Consider the following 17750-nt stretch of genomic DNA (forward strand, 5'->3'; position numbering starts at 1 on the left):
CAGCTGGGCTTTAATTCGACAATGTTGTGTCAAATATCTCTACAATTTGAATCACACATGCTACGAGGCATCTTTATCAAAGGAGTCAGCCTCTCTCACCTTGTCTTTCTGCACCTACCGAGTCAGCTACCTCAGAGGAATGACACAATGAGGTCTGAACTGAGCACTCGGATCCGCTGGTAATCTCTTAAGGCTCTGAATGAAATGGAAGGGGGTCTAAAGGATTTGAGGATAGAGGGCTTTGTCAACCAAGGCTAAGTGCTGCTCATGAGGAGCTGCCTCTTCACACATACACACACACACACACACTCACATTGTGCTCTCCGTCTGTAGAGCGCACTTCATAGCAATAAGCCAGCAGGACGTCCGCGAGGCCGAGCCACGCTTGGTGACGGGATGTCTTGTCCAGCAGGAAGGAGCGGTTTGTGAACTTTCTCAGCTGCTCCTTCTCGTCATCAGTGAATGATACAGCTGCACGAGGACAAGGATTTTACAGTTAGATGTGGAGTTTAAAGTCACCATAAGTATTACTGGTATATTCTGAAAGAGCCCAGAACAGGCCTGTGGTTTGCAAAGGAATGCATGCATACACTCGTTTGAACACATAAGCCGTTTTCAGACATGAATTAAAGAGAATGTCTGCACATCTATCACATTTGAATGACGCAGCAGGAGGAGATTCTCCTATCAGATGCATTCACAACAACACAGAGAGTGTTCAGGTGAGGGGTGGCGCCTGAGTAGAGCACAGGAAGCAGGACATAATGTGTAAATTCTGCTGAGGAGATCACGTTTTTGTTTTCAGCACATAAACACTGGTGTCGGCCCTCAATCACCAAAAACTCTGGAATCTTGTCGTCTTTCCAAGTTGACATCTTTCGTCAGTGTCATGTACTTGTATGGCTCTGCTTTCTCAGCCTCAGATATTTGTATTATTTTTGTTTATTTCAGTTGTGCGCCCACACGCTTACTGTGAATTCTCTGTATAATCTCTTGCTGTATTCTCATAGGGCTCCCTTGGACATTATTTGGACATTTCACAAGGGGCTGGCAGTGAAACGCCTGAGAATTTCCGCTGCAACTGACTTGGACTTTTGTGTTTTCACATACAGGAGGAGCTGTATGTGAGAACGCAAAGAGGGAGTGTCTGACCTTCTCCACCACGACACATCATCATTTACACACACATTTCAGCCACAAGGTAGAAATACAAACTAATGACTGAAACCAACATGTATGAAGATTAATTGCGCAGTGTCGCATTATAACACTGATAGAATAAAAGAAGCTTAATAAAGGGGCTACATAAAAATTACATCCACACTGAGTGAATGTGAAAATGCATCATCCTCATTTTAAAATCACAGCAGGAATCTATGAGTCCCAGTATAGAGCTTTTTACCATAGCAGATGTTTCCCCTGATGCACAGTTGTGTGTGTGTGTGTGTGTGTGTGTGTGTGTGTGTGTGTGTGTGTGTGTGTGTGTGTGTGTGTGTGTGTGTGTGTGTGTGTGTGTGTGTCCACACAATTGTGTCCACATTTCGTAGAGAAATCCAGAGTTTGCATTTCACACATGAACAACGCAGCAGAACCTCTCACTCTGAAATGTGTGTTCTCACATACAGCCCCTATGGAGAATTTACAGAGATTCTCTTAAGTTCAGAGCATGTCTGAAAGCAGCTAATGTAAGTCAATGTATTGTCCTCTGAAGTCATGTAGACACGACTGTGTGTGTGTGTGTGTGTGTGTGTGTGTGTGTGTGTGTGTGTGTGTGTGTGTGTGTGTGCGCGTCTGTGAGAGAATAAAAGGAAAAGGAAGAGGAGACATGGCCATTTTCCTATCGTTAAGCTGTTTCCACTGTTGGCTGATGAACTGTTATTCTGGAGCAGTTGGGGGCAAAGAGCCTTGTTAAAGGGCACCTGACTGAGCCTGATAAGCAGTAGAAGCAAAATACGCCAAGTACTCCTACATGAAATTCACAAAATTAGTAAATTCTATCCCATCTATGTGTTTGACAGCGGAACAGCTCTGCGTTAAGAAAACACAGCTCCATCCATCATATGAAAATATCTCAAAACCTCTGCTTTCCTGCTCACTGCAAAGTCACTAACTGTTGCCTTTTGAAAGAGACATCTGCTTAATGGGGATTTGTGGCAAGCCTAATGGAGCGACACAAACAGACTTCAATCCCATTTAAGCTATCTGCAGCGTTCAGTGCTGAAAGGTGCACTGAATGTCTGCAGGAACATGCTGTAACTCAGCTGTTCTCATCCTTTCACCCAGCACCTAATGAAATAGCTGAAAGCATTTTGTCTCCCTGCATGAGGAGAGGAGAGACTCTGCACTGAAACCCCGGTGAGCAAGACACACGTGTATTGGCTGGAGCACGAACACAAATACACAAGCTCACAATCACACACACAGCACTTTAAAACGATCTCTCTCTGGCTGCAGCGGTAACTTGGCTCTGTTGGGAAGGAGATTCCCGCTGCATTACGTCAGTTGCTAGCTCCCTGCATGTGCCTCCCAAGTCTCTCAACGCTGCAGCGGGAGAGCACAGTTTGAGGAGAAGACTCACAGACAGACGCACACATCCCCACACCCACATCTGCATGCATTGCTCTTCAAACCAATGCAAAGACACATAGATTGAGAGAGGGGATGAAAATTTAACATAGAATCCAGTGATGTAATGCATGAACTTGCAGAGTCACAAGCATCAGATAAGCAAGAAAACGTGCACAGATTGTCTCTCAACACAGGCACACGCATAGGCACACGCATGAACACACACACTACATGCTGCATTACATCTGAGGACATTACATTGACTGATATGGATTTCCTAGAGAACTAACCCTAAGCCTACCCTTAAACTGAACCTTAAACCACAATTTAACCTAAACCAAAACTTTACATAACCCTAAACCTAACCCCAAACTAAGCCTAACTGTCGTAACCTAAACCTTAAAACATGTCTTCACATTAAATTCTAATGATAAAGTTATGACGACTTCTGTTATTTTGTCCCCAAAAGGAAAACAAGTCCCCATTTGTGACTATGTAAACAGATTTAGGTCCACACAACATGAGTAATACCAGGATCACACACAGAAATGCATGGACGCACAAGTGCTTTAAGATTAAAAATGTTGGAGAAAAGATTTATGTACAATACAAACATTGACAAAGAAAATGTATTAACGGCTCCTTGTTCACACAAAAAGGATCCTAGAGATTTCAGCGGTACAAGTGCCATCTGTGCTGGAGAAATTATGTTGCACAACACACTCAGATTCAGTAATTAAAAACAACAACTACAGGGAAAATCGAAATTGAAACAGAGTACCCACCCTCTTGCGAGTTGGACACAGCAGCCACACGATGCTGATATATTTTCTATTAACTCTGGAGCCAATGCAGTGAGGTGAGGTGAGGTGAGCAGAGCTGATAGATGTGCCCAACACCACGTTCCTTCATTTCCTCTACGCAGCCAATCAATTCTAGCAGACATTAGCACAGTGGATGTGGACTTCTCCTGCTTGCAAATTAATTTCTGACCTAATTCCTTCAGTCACGGCAGTCTGGCTTGTCAATGCTCTCTACAGGTCCAGATGGCCCGATGGCATGGAGTAAATATGCTTCTTCACAATACTGCTGAGGGTTGGAAAACGCTCCCAGAATTTCACAAATGCAACGTATGACCTTGGATGGCGGATACGGTTCATTTTGTGCACGCACACGCTGTGATCATTTCAAGTATAAATCAGAGGGGAACTTAATAGCCGTTTTCAGACATGACCTGCAGGTGAAATCCAGAGAATTAGCTACATAGTTTACCCAGAGTTTTCCTTTAGCACATGCACCACAGAGCAGGAGGTTTTCTGCACAGACGCGTTCACAACAGCAACAAATCCTCTGCATTATTCAGGTGAGAGGTGGAGCAGCCGGCTGCAGCAGACAGAGGCAGGAAGGGACGCTTAACTCCGCTGCATAGATCACAGGATTTTGTTTACAGCACCCTGAAACCGTCATCAGCTCTTATCCCCACAAACTCTCTTAACGTCTTCGTTGGTGTCATATATTTTTGTGTCACTGCTTTTTCACTGGATGTTATTTCTTTTCTTTTTTTATATTTTTACGCCTGTGGTGTGTTGGAAGCGTCTTCAACCCCCCCCCCCCACTCGCTCATGGTGAATCCCCTGCGGTGTTCACACATTTACTTCTCCTGGAATACGTGGAGGCCAGGTGAAGAAAGCCAGTAGAAACTGCGGAGTGTCTCACTCTGACATTTGCTTTCACACATGCACTTCCTCTGGTGAAAATACAGAGGAACTGCAGTCCAGTGCATGTATGAAAGCAGCTAATGGCACAATCTGCTCAAAGTGTAAACTTGGGTAAAGTGGTAGTAGCGTAAAATGTTCACAGAAGACGATATTGGTCAAAGGTCAGATTTCTAAAACTCAGCCAAAACAAAGTGGAGCAGATAGAGAGACGGAGCTGTCAGGACCATTTAGCCTGAACCAGTGTGTGAACACAGGCCTCCAGTGGGCAGCTGTGGCCTGTCAATGTGCTGGCCCCCAACACTGGAGAGCACAAAGGGGCCACTTTCTACTTCATTAGCACTTGTGACCACATCCATCTGTCAGGTGACATATATATCAGACTTAGCAGAAGCGAAGGACGGCAGGAAAAAAGCCTAAAAACCCACATGGGTGGAGGGGAGTTTTAGTCCTCCATTTTAAATATATGACAAACAGTTAAACTCACAAGCCAGCCTTTAAGATTTGATGGCAAGCCGCTTAAATCTCCTGACCGACGCCATTCTTCACACTCAGCTGTGGCTAATGCTATTCCACTTGTCAATCAAGCCATTAAGTTTAATTTGGCCCATTTATCTACGCCCGGGTTCCCGACTGAGCCACTCAGTCTTCGAATGCGGAATGAGGCGAGGGAGCCGCCGGGGCTACTGGGAAGCGCAATGTTCTTTGGAGGCTAAACCCAAGAGTGCAGCTAATGGCCTTTGCTTTGCTGACTGATGGCTGCTCCTCAGCAGTCGGGCTGGTGGAAACGCGACCGGTTTCACTCCCTTCTGCGATAATGCTATCTGTTTAATCTAAATCCTCTCTCAAGCGTACGGCACCCATGCACTGCACATAAGCTGTGGCTGTGAGCCCTGTGCTCGCTTAAACAGTGGAAGTGCTGGAATTAGCGGGCTGTTAGAGGAGTGGGATGGCACAATTAAATAGACTCTTGCAGCGCAGAGGCCTCACAGGCTATCGCTCCTGTACAAGAAGCTGTACGGAGAAATGAAACTGGGAGGCTCAAGCCAACAAGCAACGTATTTCAGTCGGAGTAAATGAGCCACTGGTTTGAAATAGACAGGAAATGACTTGCTAAAAGAAAACAAGCATTTTGGAGAAAATTATAGTAAGTGCAAGAAGGTAGAAATTTGCCTCCAACTCATCACTTGTGGTTTTTTAAATTGGTCAAACAGCACCAGAGAAAGGCGGTGATTAGGGAAGGTCGAAGTTCAATCTCTCATAATGCGAGTGTCTTTGCTGGTGGAAGAGCCCTGAGGCTGTTTGTCGGGGCGTGCAGCTTTAGCCGACGAGCTGAGCTCTGACCTTCCTCTGCTACGGGGCAGTAAAAAGACTCATGTGTCCTTTGGGGATTAATATATCGTCAGAGAACAATGTCAGGGCCTGACACACATCAAGCTTAGCCAACACGTTACCATTTAGATCTCTCATTATACAGTTTTATTGCTATTCATACGAGTTTTGGAATTTTTAAGTGGTATACAAGTAGATAATAAAATGTTTAACAAGCAGTATTTCAATTTGATCAAAAACAAGCAATGCATGACTGCACTCTAATTTTTTGCAACTTCCTGCCCCCTTCTGGCTGCCTTCAGTCACTGCTTACTTAATTGCTTGAAAAATCAAATGATCCACAAGAATAAACGTGATGTGTGATGTTTTTTAAATCATTGGGCATAAGGGTAAAAGTGAATATTCCCATGTGTTGTACCCATGTTTACTGTGCTCCAATGATTCCATTGCTCGAGTCTTTCTAGATCTGTGGACTTCAGTATAACTAACAATTTTACTTCACTAGAATATTTCTATTCAATGCTACTTTAAAATTCTGCTCCAATACATCTCAGACGGATATATTGTACTTTTCACTCTACTACATTTATCTGATAGCCATACTAAGTAGCTGCTTTTCACACGATTTTACATCAAAGGATAATGTTCATTCATAAAATACAATGAAAATATAATGTTAAGATTAAACAAGTGGTTTCTGTGATAAATTACAGAAGTTAGTGTTCAGTTGAGCCACTTTGTCACAGATGTCTGAGTTGTTAGCAGATCCAATGGAGAATGGTTTTCCCCTTTTGCTCATAAAGACCAAATTATACAATTATAATTAATTCAATTATAATTCTATCAAATAAATTATGTCGTGACTGCTCAGATTACTCCTGTGACTCTTTGGAGGGGCTTTGAGGACCAGAAGTAAAACTATTAAGGTTCGTATGAAGTTGTTGAAGTCACATCTACTCTACCAGCTACAACATTATTCTGCCACTTTTAAATTAATGCATCAGTAATAACAACCTAATTATATTGTATACAATTAATTATAATTGTCACAGGGACTCACTCCTTGAGCACATTTTGCCGACAAAACTTCTGCACATATTCTAAAGCAGGACTTTTACTTTTAGTTATTATTGTATTGGTACTTAATGCTTAAATCAGTTTTTGATATATTAGATATATATCTGTGCACTGGAAACATTTAATAAAAAAATACATAGTTGTGTAACCTTTGTTAAGGAGCCAACCCTGAGATTGATTCTAGCAGCACAATTCTGATGAAACAATGGATTAACTACATTTTTAAAGATTATAATGAGATAAATTGAACTCACCAGCTTCTCCATCCTGCACTGTAGAAGGACTCAGCTTTGTCCACCATGGTTTGAACTTCAGCAGGCCCTTTATTTCATCGTCCTCAAATAAATCAGCACTGCAATGACACATGGATGACGGTAAAAATAGCTTAGAAAACACAGCTCCATATCTTCAGCAGAGTCAGAGGGGTTTTTTTCTTGGATAAACTCACAGGTAATGGTCAGGTGAAAAGGCAGATGCTTCTGCCTCCAGCCTCGCCTGCCTCCTCTCTGCTGCTGTTGTTCCCTCTGGGTTCTTGATATCGATCAAATCGCTGAGTTCCTCCTGTCAGAACGTTCACAGCATTAATGGCCTTGTGGTGTCATGTTAACATTATTAGTTTGTCTAATCTCATTCAGAAATAGATGTTACCTGTAATCTGGCAAACACTCCAGACCTCTGGTTGGCGAAGCCATATTTCTGCTGGGCTCTCAGTTCCTCCTCGGAGCTCTCTGTGTACGCCTCCTGCTCAACCTGCCAGTCAAATTCTTCTTCATCATCCTCCTCCTCTTCTTCAACATCTCCGACACTTTCACTGCATCCTTTAAAAATGTTCAGAAGGTATTGTTGGTTCTAGATTAATACTGCTTCATTCTTAATATTTTTCCTTGTGTATGTTTTCCAATGAATGATTTTCAGTAAATGAACAAGTTAAATCAGTGTATAAAATTGACTTACCTGAGCTTAAATCTTCCACCAACGGTTTTGCTGAACGGGAGCCCTTTGGTGCGAGGAGACTCGTCAGCATCTGAAGTCCTTCAAAGTTTTCCCCAGATGTCTCCTTCGGGACCCGAAGAGTGAAAAGACCTGCAGCGAGATGGGACGTGAAGGAAAAGGTTTTACCATTACAAAGCTCCTGTTTACTGTACAACTCAGGTTTCTGTTATTTAATACACACATGGTTCATGTTCACCAACCTAAATAAATCTTAAAAGGTCTTTTTGAACATTAACATATTCAAATGATGAATGAAACAAGGCTTTTGCTAAAATTTAAATTTGACCAGTAAGAGACAATGATCTGTGAAGTTACTGTAGCTTGTAGTGGTGACAGTGTTTGCTACAGGTCTGATGGTGCTGACTGAAACTCCACATACAATGATCCAACATTTTAGGACTACAAATATTGCAGAGATGAGAAAATAATTTAGACTTTAAGTAAAATAAATACTTTTTAATAAATGTTAAAGCCTGTTTTGTAAGGGAAACTAACTTGATTTTTTAAACTTTGACCTTAGACCTGCAGATACAATGTACATAGTACATTTATTGCGTTGGAACAAATACATGTTAGACTGTCAGTCTGTTTGATAATCGATTCATAATTTTAGAGGTGCTTTGCACTTTCTCAAATGAGTTTTTTAAGTGAAATGATAAGTACTTTTTTGTGGCTATGAGAAAATAGGTAATTTTTAATCAGAGATAAACAAAGATAAGATTTTATATTTAGTTTTATACCATTTGTATTAAAAAGATAAATGTGTGCCAAAAAAGGCACCGGTTTTAACCCAGCAAATCTTTCTGACTTTCATTTTCACAAAACTGAGATTGTTTGAATCAAAAGAAAATGACTAAATACTCCTAAACTGATGTGTGTCAAAGATTTTCACGTGAGACAAGTGAACATGAGAAATACGTACCCGACTATTAAGCCATTGACTGATCACCAACTTTACTAAACTACTTATTTAAACTCTAAAGAAAACATTTGATTGATGACTTTCTGACAAATCCCATATTTGAATTTGAAAATAAATCTATCTTTATTACAAGCAGCAGCAGATAAATCAGCCACCTGCACGTGCAATACTACAAAAATTAAGCCCTTGCTATTAAAACTGAAGAGATGAATAAAAATGATTTGCCTGCGCCACAGCGATAATCTGATGGTCGCCTAAAGACCTCATAAAATTTCAATGCACCCAAGTGTTAAAGCTTACAAGCACTTTACGATAGAAGCTGAATAAGTGCTTGAGTTGCAGGTCTTGCAGAATGGAGCGCCTGGAAGACAGATCTTAATGATGGCTCATTATAAGTCTAAACAAGGACACTCATTAGCGGAGCTTTATTAGCAGATGTTAAAGGCTTATTTAGACACAGTGTGTTAACTGGGGCCATGCTGACAGACGGGCGACGAGGTGTCAGAGTCCATAAGGCAGACGTCTCCATAAAGACAACTTCATTACAACTGATTAAGGCGAAGGCAGATCAAAGTGACAGAGAGTGATGTAAAGACAATAGCGAACCTCGTGCCAATAGCCATTATCATGTTTTATTTGCTTGTTATATATTAGAAGAAAATTCTGTGTGAGCTGCCCGTCATTGTCACAGTGAAGAGAGATAGTAGCGACAGCCTGCAGGCTGTAATCATTATGACATTACAGATGGTTCCAGCAGCTCCTTAAATGGGATGAAATAACATGATCAGTGGGTTCATTTACTGGGGCTGATTGACTCAAGTACAAACTAAAGACTCCCCGGGGATCAATCACTGACTGATTACAGCCATACTTCTGGGTCCTGCAGAACTGTCTGACTGGTCACTATTAACATGCAAAGCAAAAGCAGCCCTGGTTTTAAAATAGGCTGTGCTGCGTGAATGTGTATGGATTCCAATTTTCATCAAATATATACAGGCTACTTAAAATCTGTTGGTTGGTTTTTAAATACTTTAAAACTGACATTTCTTTTTAACCAACTTGTAACATATCACATGCAACCCACACACCTGGTCTCTGTCTGACACATACCAGTGGCAGGTCACATTCACACATACCCAGGGCTGCCACTCCCACCACGTGCATCATGCACTGTGTGTGGGGCACCAAGTGCCTGAGGGGGCCCACAATTACGATTATCATCATAATCATTCATAACGATGAATTGGTGAGTTATTGAGAAGCCTCAGAGACACTGCGGTGAGGCCTGGGCATCAGAATGTTGCTTGGATGTTGCTAAGCAACCAACACTGCCCATGGCATCTTGCGCTGTGAGCCTGGAGAGCTGGGTGCTTTCCGGCAGTCTGGGTGGTGCTGTGGCCAGGCCGTGCACACTCTAGCTGGGCCAGTGGAGCTGTCCAGGGTCCCTGGGTCCCTTCCCCGGCTGTGTAAGCTTCCCCTGAGCAGGAGAGCTGTTCAGGCGGCCTGGGTGATGCCACAGTCTGTTAATGGGAAACACTGCACCTCCTCATCACGTCACTTCTGCAAGCTCTCAAGAAGAAATTTCATGTCTATGATGCTGTTCACCAGTGTTCATCATTTAAAAAATGTATACTGAAAATGTCTATACATCTTTTGAACGTTGATAGAATAATGCAGGAAACCCAGCCAGGTGACACCAGTTTGGGAAACCTGAGTGGTCTTGTGACTAAGCCGCAGAGTCCTGTCCAGCGTAACTTTTTTCCGCACTGGCCTACTTGACAAGTAGATTAGAGTTTTACCGGCCCCTTGTATATTTTCATAATAATTTTTCAAATGATCATTTTTATATTGTACATAATAAAAGAGAAGCATACAGTGGATTTTAGGGATGTCATTATGTTATCATCATTATCATATAATTGTTGAAGTTGTTCTCATTGTTATTATCCATCCTTTCCTGATGCAAATGACATCTTGAATAGTGAAGCTTTTCCCTAATTTGGCAAAGCTGGGAACAATAGATCCAACACATCCAAACACTGTGTGTTGAGGATGAATCGAACAGCTCAATTATTTGATGAAGTCACAGCCAATGAAACGTCGCCAGTACCAACTGCTGTCTGTGCTGTTTGAATAAAACTTTACACTATGAAACATTATGACTTATTTAGTCTTTTATTGAGATTGTGCCTACAGCACTCGATATTACACAGTAATCAGCTACAGTCAAAGTTGACGGTAGCAAGCAGTGCCAAACCAGTTAGAGTAACTGAAACAGAACTACAATTACCGCACTGCAGTTTTATGCCTCTGCCAAACAGTGCAGTTTCCATGTGCATATTTCTTTTTTTCTTGATTCATATAAGGTCACTGTGACCTTTGACCACTGAAATGTAATCCCTTCATCTTTGAGTCCAAGTGACAACTGATCAAAATCTGAAGAAATTCCCTTAAGTCTGTGTTATATATCACATTCAAGAGGCCAAAAACATGTTTTTGAGGCCAACGTGACCTCAACCTTTAAACACTGAAATCTTATCAGTTCATCAGTGAGTCCAAGTGAACATGTGTGCCGAATTTGAAAAAAAAATCCCTTGAGATGTTCCTGAGATATCACATTCACAAGGCAAAATATGTGTTCGAGAGGTCAGAGGGACCTTTGACCTTTGATCACCAATCAGGTCTAATCAGTTCATCCATAATTCAAAGTTTATTGTACCAGATGTAATTAAATTCCCTACGGACAAACGTGAGGTCACTGTGGCCTTGACCTTTGACCTTCAGGCACCAAAAATGTATCACTTCGTCTTTGAGTCAAAGTGAACGTTTCTACCAAATTTGAAGACATTTCCTCAAGCTGATCTTAAGATATCATGTTCAAGAAATACATAAAGATACTTCATGAGGCCAACGTGACCTTGACCTTTGACATTGGGTTACCAAAATGAAATCCAAGTTCAAGTGAATGTTTGTGTCAAATGTCAAAGAATTCCCTCAAGGCGTTCCGGAGATATCAGCCTTACAAGGCAAAAATGTGCTTTGTGAGGCCACTGTGACCATGACCTTTGACCACAAAATTATATTCAGGTCATCCTTGAATCCAAGTGAATGTTTGTACAAAAATTGGTACAATTCTCTCAAGGCGTTCTTGAGATATCGTGTTCACTGGAATGGGACAGACAGACAACCCGAAAACATTATGCCTCCAGCTATGAAAATCAGTGTTGAGCAAAAACACACTGGAACCTGTGATCAATTATTTATGAGTAGCCTGTCGACTGGGTAGACTCAGCATTAGTAGATGTGTTGTCTTGCTGAAAACAAATTTGATAGCAGATTTCAAAAAACAACAGCAGAGCTTCACACAGCAACAATGCTGCGAGGGTATAATCATGTCAGTGTTGCCAGATTTCAATTATATTTTGTAAAGTGCAGCTAGTATTAGGCTAAGTAGTCACTACCTGAATGAAGTGTCTTATAATAGGGCCAACGTTAAGACTGCTATTTGAGTCAACAGCCTCAGTAAAAGTCCAGTTCTTGGTCTAAACTATATGGAGCAGATTTACAAATCTGAACCTTAATTAACCTTCAACATTACACACTGGTAACATATGGTATATCTGGTTCCCCCATCCACACCGAGTGACCATCTTTTCAAACTGACACTGCATTTCTAAAGAACTTCAAAATCTGAATTTTTTTCCCTGTTGAAGGACATCACAGCACATTCTGACAAAGGATTTGGGAAGGAACAGATCTAACCAGGAAACCACTGTGTCAGTATGTAGTTTAATACAAAATAAGCAAACTGCTGGAAGGTATTTCATCCTCCAACAGAACTCTTAAGTTGCTTACTTTCCTCCTCACAGAATCTCTGGTAAATCATGTTGTTTATTTGTGGGTAAAAAGTAAACTTTGGCCATTTCAAACTGTGAACATGCTCAGATTGTTAAACGGGAGCTGCAAGACTGCAAGTATCTGTCTCCCTTTACTCCCGCAGCTTTTAGTACCTTTAGTGAAATATGTCAACTGACATTTTGCTTTGTAATATCCTCATGAAACTACTGTGATGAGTCATGCGGTTTTATAGCCATTGTGCATATTGTCATGATATAATAATGTGAACCTACCTTTATCAATGTCAAACTTGGCCTTTTCTCTCCCATCCTCCACAATTCTTCCAGGAAGAGTTAATCTGGAAAGAACATATATATATACATAAATGGTGATAACTAATAAAACCAAAGACAAACGTCCTATTCACTTGTCATTTTACTACAGATAGAGTAAATGCCTGTATATTAAAGTCAGCTGGTGCTGCTCCCCTTTCATCCAACCTAAGCTTAAACACAGATATAAAGCTACATCAGTGTATGCTTATGGGTAACTCACCTTAGAAAGTAAGGCTTGGCATAGAACTTGAAGTCTGATCCGTCGACGTAAAGGTCAAACTCCGATGTTCTAGTGTAGGGCACACGGATGCTGAGGATCAAGTACTCAGGGTCTTGGCTCAGGTCAAACGCAGGAGTTATCATTGTGAATGCGGGTGTAAAACAGACCTGTGGAGTCAATGAGGGGGATAATGTTAAAATCCACTTAGTCTGAATGGGAATCACATTTCACAGCAGTTAGCCAGGCTGGATCATGAATCATGACCCACCTGGCTACAGCACGCCACCTGGTGGCTGACTCTATTACATGTTGTTGTAGGTGATCACGTGTCCAGAAGCAGCAGCAGCCCACATGTGCCACACAGATGGTGACAACTGTAAACAAACCCTGTGTCACACGTAACGACAGGTTTCCCACTGCAGCAAGTTACTAACTGTGTATTTGTTTTAGGTTTCAATCAGCTGGGAACAGTCCCGCCGTTCTGTATTGTTTCATACCAGACTTAAGTGGGAATCTGAGGTATTTATAATATAATATAGTTATCGCACATTGACAAAAGTGTGTAAGCCTCAAACCCTCACGGAGCCCGTTTTATTAATTCTAAAGGCCTGTGATTATCTCCGGCATAATCAGTATCTTAAGAGGAAATTAATTCCTTCAAGCAGCATCAATCTACTGCAAGCTTGTGTGATTATTTCCATGAATGTATGGACTGAGCGAATATATAACCTCTCAAATGATACATTTAGTGGAAATCAGGTTTGTGTGTTGTCTTACAATGATCCAGAGTTAAACCACAGCCTCACAATCACACGACATGATGCGGGGATCTGTGAGTCGAACACATTTGAGGATAAAACACACACAAACTTAACGGAGCAATAAAGTTTCAGGGCTAGCTCGCTCCTAGCCTGCTAAGCTAACACATGACAGGTCTCCTCGTGTGTGTCAGCTAGCAGCACAGCAGCAGTGTTAGCTAAGTGATCCTAACATAGCGCTACTGAAACAAGCCTCTTTTCTCCGCAGGCAGAAGCACCCGTCTGTCTGAATCACATCGGCGGAGGTCAACACAACTCAGCACAATACGAGTAAACACAGTTCACAGGAATAAACAGTCGCTCACCTCAGAAACACTCAGTTCTTCTCACTAACCACAGTCAGCTCCACAGTGGGGCGGCGGCCATGTTTTACCGGACTACACTGTGAAAACAGGCAGTTTAATGTTCTGATTTGTGATATATGATATGATATATGACATGACATGATTTGAGATGTACAACATGACATGATATCATATGTGATGATATGGTGTGATATATTATATCACATGACATGATTTGTGATATATGAAATTCTATGATGTGATATATGACATGACATATGACATGACATTATTTGATATGATGTCTCCAATTGTCTAATGACTTAACTGATCAATCAAGTAATAAAATAATTACAGTTTCTTTTTTCTCCACTGAGAAGAAGAATTAATTGAAGATCTGATTTCAACTCCAAATAAATTTAATTTAAAAAAAATGCGACTTGTAAGCTTATATGGAACAAATATGGGAAAATTAACCCATTCTCAGCCATATTGACCCCAACAAAGAGTATCCATCCTGTGAGCACTAAAAAAGGAATACATTAAAGAGAGAAGTGCAATATAAGGTAATAAAGCAAGATCCACAAAGAGAGACGCACGCGTTATAATTTCTAGGTGCAAAAAGTGTATGAGTAAACCGTAATAAAAATTTAAAAACAGAGGCCTAAAAGTCACATAGGAAGTATAATAGAGAGGCCATTATGGTGCTTTTTAAGCCAATTTATCCTCTAAAGCCGCTTTTAGACTTGAACTCCGGAGGATGTCTGGACTATTGGGTCCGTATTTTTTTCCAGAGTTTGCCCCTCACGTATGAACAACGCAGCAGGAGATTCTCCACTCAGATGCATACACACCCACACATAAATCTTGGTAAGATCACCATCAGGTGATGGCTGGCGCAGCAAACAGGAGTCAGGACATAATGTATAAGTTCTTCTGCAGAGATTACGTGTTTTTCACATCAACTCCAGTGTCCGTCCTTATCACTAAGAGCTCTCTTGACATCTTTGTCACTGTCTTCTGCACTTGTGACCCCTCCTGAGATATTTGTATTCTTTTAGTTTTTTTCTATTTTGCGTCTGTCGCATGTTAGAAACATCATCAACATGCCCTCTTGCTTGTGATGAATTGTGTGTAGGATTTCCTGCTTTTTTCTCACATTGGCTCATTCTGACAATATCATACGTTTTTACTTGGGGCTGGCAGGAGAAACTCCAGAGAAAGTCCTGAGCCTCTCCCTCGAATATTTGTGTTCTCACACACAGCCCATCCGGTCTTCCATTCATAGTTTCACAGGAACACGAGCAGTGTTTCTGCACACTGCCACCACCGCTAGAAGTAGTTGGTTGCACTTCAACTCCTGCTCCTTTTAAAGGCCAGAAATTCCTGACCAGCTGCCTTCAAGAGCATGACAGCTGTCCCTGATGGTCTAGTGGTTAGGATCCGGCGCTCTCACCGCCGTGGCCCGGGTTCGATTCCCGGTCAGGGAACTACTCTATTGAATACTTTGAGTACAATTGCCTCCATAGAAGAGCATCATGTTGAGAATGAATCAGATGGAGAATATTGCACAGTCCATATCAGTAATGTTAAGTAGGCAGGTCATTGGGGTCAACTGAGTCAAGGTGTGAATGACTCATGATTCCTGTAAGTCATAGACCCATCCTGCTATTGTCTGAGATATTAAATCCACGGAAGTTGGGGTGTAGATGGTTTGTGAGCTGAATGGGGAGAGAACTAGACAGTGCATTGTAGCTTGCTGAAAGTCGATGTCTTAAACAGCCTCCTCTTTTACATGATGGTTATATCAGGTCGACAAAGATGGCCTCTTTCACTCCCTGCTTCAAACCCTCTGTCTTCTTGTAAGTACTTCTTGAAGTCATTAGATCAGGTCAGTATCTTTCTATTTGGGATTGTTGCCTTTTTCACTGCTTTTAACTTTTACTGATATCATCTGTCACCCAGCCACTGGCTGCATCCAAAGTTCCTATTCACCATGCCATTTTCTTAGCTAAAAGACTATGTAAGACCTTTTAGTATGTGTGATGTCTCAGCATTGAAACAAGTAGTAAGTGAATTACAGAGTGTCCATGGGGTCATTTGACAGCTTCCACAGATCAAACCCTGCAGAAGTTACAACGTGTGCAGAAACATGAATGTTTGCACAGTTCTTTTGTACAACTCGTAGTACAAAGTGAAAAGTTTGAGTAATAGACTCAGATGGAGGAAAAATGTCTGCCAGTGGTGGAAACCTATTAGAAAGCTCATAATTAGGGCCCGAGCTCTGAACAGTGGGAGGCCCTATTGAAATTGTAAGGATTATTATTATTATTATTATTATTATTATTATTATTATTATTATTATAATAATTTTTTTCTTTTTTTTTCAGGCAAATGAATTGGCTTTTTGAGGGCTTTAACATGCTCAAATCGTTACCAAAGTTCAAAGGCTCAACAGCGCCCCCTGGAACGCAGCCCCTGAGTTCACATTGACCGATCTTCACAAAAATCGATACACAGGTGTATCATGACCAGACAAACAAAAAAGTCTATAGGTGCAATTTGAAAAACGCAACAGGAAGCCCGCCATTTTGCATTTAGTGGCCATTTTTCACATTTTTCACATTTTTACTTTGACGAACTTGTCCCAAGGCTTTCATCAGATCAACTTAAAATTGAGATGAGTGTCATCTAATTACAACTATGTTCTTCCATTCATAATTTCACAGGAACACAAACTTTGTTTCTGTGCACTACCACCACCACTAGAAGTAGTTGGTGGTACTTCAACTCCTGTTCCCTTTAAATGCCAGAAATTCCTGACCAGGGGCCTTCCAAAACAAGGAATATGTCCCTGAGATGGTGTGTGAGCTGAATGGGGAGAGAATGGTCACCTGTAAGAAGTCACTGTTTTAATAACCTTCTCAAAAGTCAGTACAGAGAAATACCGCAGCGACGCTAGAATACCTGCTAACAGTGAACACATTTAGCCCTCCATAGACAAAATCATTAATTGAAGTATTTACAACTTATCACCATCTTCAGGGAATTAGTTCAGGTAAGTATCTTGCTAGTTGGAGGTTGTTGTTCACTACTTTGAACTCTTAATAATATCTGCTGACACCCAGCTACTGGCTGCATCCAACATTCCTATTCACTATGCCATTTGTTTGCTTTTAAGACGTGACCTGCGGAGGATGTCAGCATAATTCCCTCCGGACTTTCTGCGGAGGTTGCTTTTCCCACATGAACAATGCAGCAGGAGTTCTTACTAGGGAGCTGGCAGGAGAAACTCCATAGAAAGTGCGGAGCCTCTCACTCAGACATTTGTGTTCTCACTTACAGAATCTCCAGAGAATCTCCAGAGTTCAGTGCATGTCTGAAAGCAGATTGTAATATACTTATGATGACCTTGTGGACAGAGGAAATACGACTCTTTGTGAGAAATTGATGAGTAAAGTATTATATAAGATATCATTTTAATGAAGACATCACGGCAGCCCTTGTAATTTTATAGGTATACCATAGACAAAAATTAAGTAGGTACAAAAATATAAGAAAAATGTAATTAAGCAGACAATCTCCCTGTAGTTATAACAATATAGTCGTGCGTTAACAGTCCCGTCATTACGGTGAAGCAGCAGAGGCC

General features: G+C 41.3%; 1 protein-coding gene and 1 non-coding gene across 2 annotated transcripts in view; one reads left to right on the forward strand and one right to left on the reverse strand.

Annotated features, from left to right (window-relative positions):
• Window positions 1-14195, reverse strand: part of shq1 (SHQ1, H/ACA ribonucleoprotein assembly factor) — a 39983-nt gene extending 25788 nt beyond the window's left edge. Inside the window, exons 1-8 of the mRNA XM_034585345.1 lie at window positions 14123-14195; window positions 13000-13166; window positions 12738-12802; window positions 7647-7775; window positions 7341-7510; window positions 7141-7253; window positions 6947-7044; window positions 314-471 (exon numbers count right to left, since the gene is read on the reverse strand). Coding sequence (XP_034441236.1) covers window positions 314-471; window positions 6947-7044; window positions 7141-7253; window positions 7341-7510; window positions 7647-7775; window positions 12738-12802; window positions 13000-13142 — 876 coding nt within the window. The 5' untranslated portion in view covers window positions 13143-13166; window positions 14123-14195. The remainder of the gene's footprint in view (window positions 1-313; window positions 472-6946; window positions 7045-7140; window positions 7254-7340; window positions 7511-7646; window positions 7776-12737; window positions 12803-12999; window positions 13167-14122) is intronic.
• A 1324-nt stretch (window positions 14196-15519) lies between these two features.
• Window positions 15520-15591, forward strand: trnae-cuc. The gene has a single exon. It is a non-coding gene; the product is annotated as a tRNA-Glu (tRNA).
• The last annotated feature ends 2159 nt before the right edge of the window (window positions 15592-17750 follow it).

Source organism: Hippoglossus hippoglossus, chromosome 5 (assembly GCF_009819705.1).
Source record: "Hippoglossus hippoglossus isolate fHipHip1 chromosome 5, fHipHip1.pri, whole genome shotgun sequence".
NCBI lineage: Eukaryota > Metazoa > Chordata > Actinopteri > Pleuronectiformes > Pleuronectidae > Hippoglossus > Hippoglossus hippoglossus.